The 6,000-nt window shown below is 47.1% G+C and overlaps 1 protein-coding gene across 4 annotated transcripts in view; it reads right to left on the minus strand.

Moving 5' to 3' along the window:
• CAMTA1 (calmodulin binding transcription activator 1) overlaps positions 1–5,795 on the minus strand; it is a 653,161-nt gene extending 647,366 nt beyond the window's left edge. For all 4 annotated transcript variants that reach the window (XM_033156533.1, XM_033156534.1, XM_033156531.1 and 1 more), the window contains exon 1: positions 5,587–5,795. In XM_033156533.1, the coding sequence (XP_033012424.1) occupies positions 5,587–5,611 (25 nt within the window). In that variant the 5' untranslated portion in view covers positions 5,612–5,795. The remainder of the gene's footprint in view (positions 1–5,586) is intronic.
• Positions 5,796–6,000: the final 205 nt, after the last annotated feature.

Below are 6,000 nucleotides of genomic sequence, written 5' to 3' on the forward strand. Positions count from 1 at the left end.
GCAGGTTACCGGTAATCGTCTCAACACACTAACAGCTGTTGCAGTCCCAAAAGAACTAGACTTCCTGAAGTGAACAATGTACAAGAATGAAACTTTAAGCACTATTCAAGCAACTTTATGGCTTATAACTACTAGCCCACATGAAATTCATTCACCTCAAGTAATGCCTGTACCAAAACAGGACATCAAGACAACCTCTTACGTGAGGAAAATGCTTATGCGCATCTTAGAAGGCAAAGCCAGCATCTTCCTCTCCATTTACTCACCCACGCAAGCTCGATTATCCCGAAACTTCCACAGTGCACAGCAAATGGATGTGCAGAAGCCATGAATTTGGGAGCTCAAGTCAGTGATTTTGTGAATGGGGGGAAAGATGTGGGTCATTGTATAACTACATGTTTAGCTGAATATGAGGTAGGCCTACTGTATTTTAAGGCACAAGAGTTCTAAAACTGGTGGAAGATTTTGAATGGCATCCTTTGACCTACTATGTTAAAAAAAAAGACTCTTCACCTTCTCTATTATTAAGGCAAACACATATTAACATCACATTCTATACTGTTTCAGCAGCATCTCCATAAGGAAAGAGAACATGTGCCATTTCACTCCCTCAGACCTCCAAAGTCCATTCCAGCATGCAGGGCCCCAAGTACCCAGCCACAACAGTTTGACTGGGCGCAAGTTGTCTGTGACATTTGATACTACTACCTACTGAAAACCCCTTGACTACATCTAGAGATTTCAAGTTGCTTTCCGGCCCTGCTAGCACTGTACAAATAAAGGTGATGTTGCATGTTTCTGACAAAGTTATGCAAATGAATGAAAGCCTTGAACAAAAAGAAAACAATTCATATATGGTTTATTTTTTTGCTTTTTAAACTCAAAACACCCCCTACTTGTCATATCCATATGGTTAAGGTTTGGGCACAGCTTCCCACCTCACCTCATGCCACCTTAGTACTTTTGAAGTTCTAAATGCAATATGCAAAACAACAACTTTGATTGCAACTGATGCCTTGGCAGGTACTACAGAAGCATAGAAAAGAACATTTAACCATCCAGCATTACACAGCCTATATAAAGACAGGACATGTTTAACCCTTTAAAACCTTTACTTGCAAAAAAAAATTAAATACCTCACAGAGTTGGCATTCATATATACTAGCCCAATGTGTATATTTAAAACGTTCTTAAAGGGATCAGCCAATACACTACAAATTTCTTTGACAGTACATCACTACCCCCTTGTGGCTATGCAATAAAAGCCTCATGTTCCAATTTTCAAAACCGTATTCTCTTTATGCAACTTCATGAAAAAGTTACAGGCTTTACCTCTTCCCCTCACAAGTCATATTTTTTTTACCTATTAAGCGTTAATTAATTCCAAAACCAAGGTGACATCTCAATAAGACTTTTGTACATCACACAAAAGGTTCAAAGACTTGTGGAGAATTCATTAACAAAATCAATTTGATTTTAATATAAAATTTATTGCTTTAAAATGCTGTAAACAACAAACAATTTGATCCCTTATTTTATCCCTGGCTAGAGTCCTTGATTACTACTGCCACCATTTCAATTACTACACCACTCCCATTGTGCAGTAATGTTTAAAGCATGGACATGCACCATACCAACTTTCTTTTAGTGCAGCTGAAAGTTTTAGCTCTCGATCAAAAAGAAGTTGAATGCTAATTTGTAATACATAAAATGAGCCACCTGAGAATAAGTCGCAGCAACTCAGATACCACATCCCAATCACAGGTTGTTGTTGTTGTTTTTTCATTCTCATTTTTAGTCTACTTTGAATATTAGGCCTTTGACACCAGTATCTCACCTGCACCAACATGCCCCAAAGCAAACCCTAAACCCATTGACGCAAAACAAGGGAAACTCCTCTGCTTACTGGACATCCCAAATATTTTGTGGGACCAAAATAATTCTAACCTACACCAAGAAAATGGCATGCACGTGGATTATTGCCTAAATATTTTAATGGACATGCACACAAGGACATATGCAAGGAAGATATGTGTTGAGCAATTCCTTCTGAAGGAGATATGTAGTCACAAGTTATGCACATTTATATATTTGAAGCATTAGAACAGATTGATTGATTTGCACAAGAAAAAATTACACACATCACACATGTGAACAGCCCTGGGATCTTCAGCTGAAGCCCAGTATACAAATTTAATAAACAACAACAGGAAGGAAGGAAGGTTGTGCCACTAAGGCAAAATACTGCACTACTGGAAAAGAATTTGAATGTAACATGTGGTTAATTCCACCACTTTCTACTAGCTCTGAGTGATCGTTTGAAAGAACCTACCTGCTTATTAATTAGCTCAGGACAGGGGCACTAGATATAGGAGTCTCCCAGTTCTGCCTGGTCTCTTGAACTGAATATTAAACAAGAGCATATGCACACACACAAAAGAGGGAGAATGTTTGATAACATCACACATTGAGTATGTTTATTGAGTGGGCATATTATTATGAATGGCAGTTCCTACACTGAGCCACAGCCCACTGGTTCATCTAGCTCAATATGATCTACAACATTTCCAACTGACAAGAGCTCTCCAAGGTCTCCAGCAGACAGTTTCCCCCAAACCTTCTTTCTTAAGATTATTTAACGAGAGATGCCTGCTGCAAAGCATGTGCTTTACTAATGAGCTAGTACTACTCCGTAGTAGATGGCAACCAATCCCCATTTTGAAAAGTCAAACCTGGAATGCCTAGCCCCTTTCCCTAAGAAACACTGGTACAGTTGGGTGCATGTGCCACAGCTTTCACTTTGCATGGGCTACTGTGGTTGTCTGTCCTATAATGAACACACACTAGCAGGATCAGCCCTTCCCATAATGCAAGGCAAAAAAAATTATAGCTCAGTGATAGAGCACCTGCTTTGCATGTGAAAGGTCCCATGTTTAATCCCAAGCATCTCCAGCCATGGAGAGCCACTAGCAGTCAGTGTAGACAACAGTGAGCTCAATGGATCAAGTGTCTGATTCAATAGAAGGCAGCTTCCAATGTTCCTAAATGGATAGCACCAACACACCTGCCTACAGGTGAGGGCAGCATATTAAGATTCTTATGGCTCAGCATCAATTAGGCCATATTGCATCTGTGACTAAAGTATATACAGGAGAAACAAAATGGTGCCAAGAGGTGAAGATGAATTGAAAGCAGTCAATCAACCCCATTAAAAACATGTCCCCTCTCAGATGTCTTACAGCGTGACGCAGAAGAGGTAGTAAACCGAAGGTTGAATAGCCAGCCCATGCCCCACTAGGCTCACATGTCTAGCCACAACACAGAGAGAGGAAGCAACAGGGGGAAGCATAAGGAAACAAGCAGATATGGGTCAATTACAAATCTAAGCATAAAGTTGGGTAAATGCCATCAAATTTATTTACTTCTCTATATGAAGAGGGGAAGAGGAATGTCCATCCACACAGGTGTGCCTGTGCTACCCAGAGATGGCCCGTGGAGCATACATGAGGGTGAAAATGCTATCATGCACACATTTAAATCACGCATATTCGTTCTTCTGTACAAAAGGCTGCCTCTCTACTTATGCATGCCAAATACCTATGTGCATGACACTGCTGTAGCCTCTACTTGCACCTCCAAGCAGCAATACCGTACCTTCTCCTTGAACAGCAGCAGAGGATAGACTATTTGGAGCAATATGGTAATGCCTCAGCTGCCATGAGATGCAAGGCCCTGTCCTACACTCAATTTATCCAGTTTCCCACCCACCTCCACCAACAGAAAGGATGGCCTGGTCTCCAGCTTACCTTTTAAGGCATGCCCTTGGCTGCCCAGAACATTGCCTCTTTCTCTGGTCCACAACTTTGATGTTTTTTTCACGCACATATTAATCATGCACGTACCACAGCACTTTTCTCTGCCCATGCTAGCTACCAAGGATCAACAGGGTTATATTTTTTAATGTTTAGTGTGCTGTCAGTGACAACAGAAAACTGGATCCCCACATAAAAAGGCTAGATGTATATCTTTCCCCTGCCCCTTACTCCACCACATCTTACCACAGCCCAGCATGAGAGCTGGCACAATTATGCTTCTCTTTCCCTACATCTGGAGAAGTCAGACATCCCTTCTCTCCAATTGCACAAATAGCAACGCCTGCTGTGACCTCACTATGGCTCAAACCTTATTCTGCCTTCAGTAAGCAGGCCTGTCCCACCAAAACCATACAGCAGAGTATCTGCGTCCTTGTCTGCAATCAGGCACAGATCTCCCAAAATGACAAGTAAATGCCCACTTTCACCTGCATTTGTCATTGGCCAATTACTGTGTGGGTCAGCAATATCCCAACATGAAAAGGCACCAATCCCATGTCCTGCTTATATATACAAAAGGAAGTGAGGGCAATCACAACCTTCCAGTGCCAGAGACTGGAGAGAAAAGTACCAGTGTTCTTTCCACAGTACGCAAAGAGTGACTTTCACAGACCTTTCCACTGACAAGGAGAACAGGTGGCTCTGTCGCTCCTTTGCCTGGCAAACCCTGGCAGGTGAACCATGTGTTCAAAGGCAGGGCTTGTCCGCTTGCAATCCTCACACAGAGAAAGATGCTGCTTATGTCTTTGGTGTGCACAGGGGTGCATGAGCATGTCACAGCTGCCAGACAGCCACTCTCTTAGCACACAGGACCTTAACCCACCCAACCCTCCCCACTTGCACGTCATCACAATGCACTGACAGAACTGGCCAGCCAGCCCAAATCCCGGGACATGCCAACTCCAACACGCTCCACGGAGCAGGCAGACGTCACCTCTAGGGGTTTCTTTTCTTTCTTTTAGGTATTCAGCACCTAAAGGCAAATCTTTTTGATTTCTGCCTAAAAGTGCTTCTTCCTACCCCACTCCCCAGCCTAACAAATAAGAGGCACAGTCGTGTGTATGTGCGTTTTGTGTTCCCACGCCGAACTCTTCTCTTTTTGCGCCCCTCCAGCTTTCTCCTTGCAGCTCAAGGAGGACAACCACTCCATCACCATCGCCCCAGGGACAAACCCCCGTTCGCCTAGGGAAAACCCCCCGATTCTCTCTCTTCCCACCCGACCCCACACCTCGCCTCACTTGTCATGCAAGGCAATGAGAGGCGGGATCCTATTCCGGAGGGTCGCCAGGAGCAGAGGCGGGGGAGGGGTTTGAGCGCGCGCGCGCGCCCCCTCTCTCCTCGCCCCCCCTCTCCCATTGGCCGGCCATTCCCCGCCCCCAGGCTGCCCCCTCCGCCGACCCCTCCCCTCAGCAGCGGCAGCAGCTCCTCGAAACTTTCGGGCCGGGAGACCGACCCGAGACGCCGAGCCGAGACACCGCCTCGTTGGGCTCGTTTGGAAGAATTTTGGAGGAAGCGCGCGCGAGGCAGCGGGGCGGGAGCGGAATTCGAGGGGGGTCCCCCCCTGTGCGCGCGCGTTCCCGCCTGCGCGCCACCGCCGCGTGTCCCCTCAACCCTCCCGGCCACCCGCCCGCCACCCCCTCCATCAGTCAGTGAAACCAGCCGGGTCAGTCCTGCCGGCGCTTCGGTTCCCTCTCTCCCATCCCTCACAGCTCACCTTCCGGCTTGTTTTCGGCGGCCATTTCCCCTCCGCGCGCCACATCCTCCTCCGCCGCCTCCTCCTCGCGACCGGGATCCAGGCAGGCGCGCGCGCCGCTGCCGTTGCCGCCACCGCCTGCTGCCCCCGCCCCTTCCTCCTGCCGACCTATTTCCGGTTCCGCTCCCTCACTCTCTCAGGCCCCCCCTCTTTCTCCTGTCGCCGCCGCTGTTGTTACCCCCCTGCCGTCCACCTCCAGCCCCTGCCGCCGTTGTTGCCTGCCTGCCTGCGTCCCCTCGCCGCCGCCGCGTCCGACACCGGGCCAGCCAACCGACCCCCCAGCCGCCGCCTCACAGGCAATGCGACGCTCCCATTGGGCCTTTCGCGGACTGATGCCTGTCTCCGCCAACCCTCGCTAAGCAGAGGCGAGCCGGA

Source organism: Lacerta agilis, chromosome 8 (assembly GCF_009819535.1).
Source record: "Lacerta agilis isolate rLacAgi1 chromosome 8, rLacAgi1.pri, whole genome shotgun sequence".
NCBI lineage: Eukaryota > Metazoa > Chordata > Lepidosauria > Squamata > Lacertidae > Lacerta > Lacerta agilis.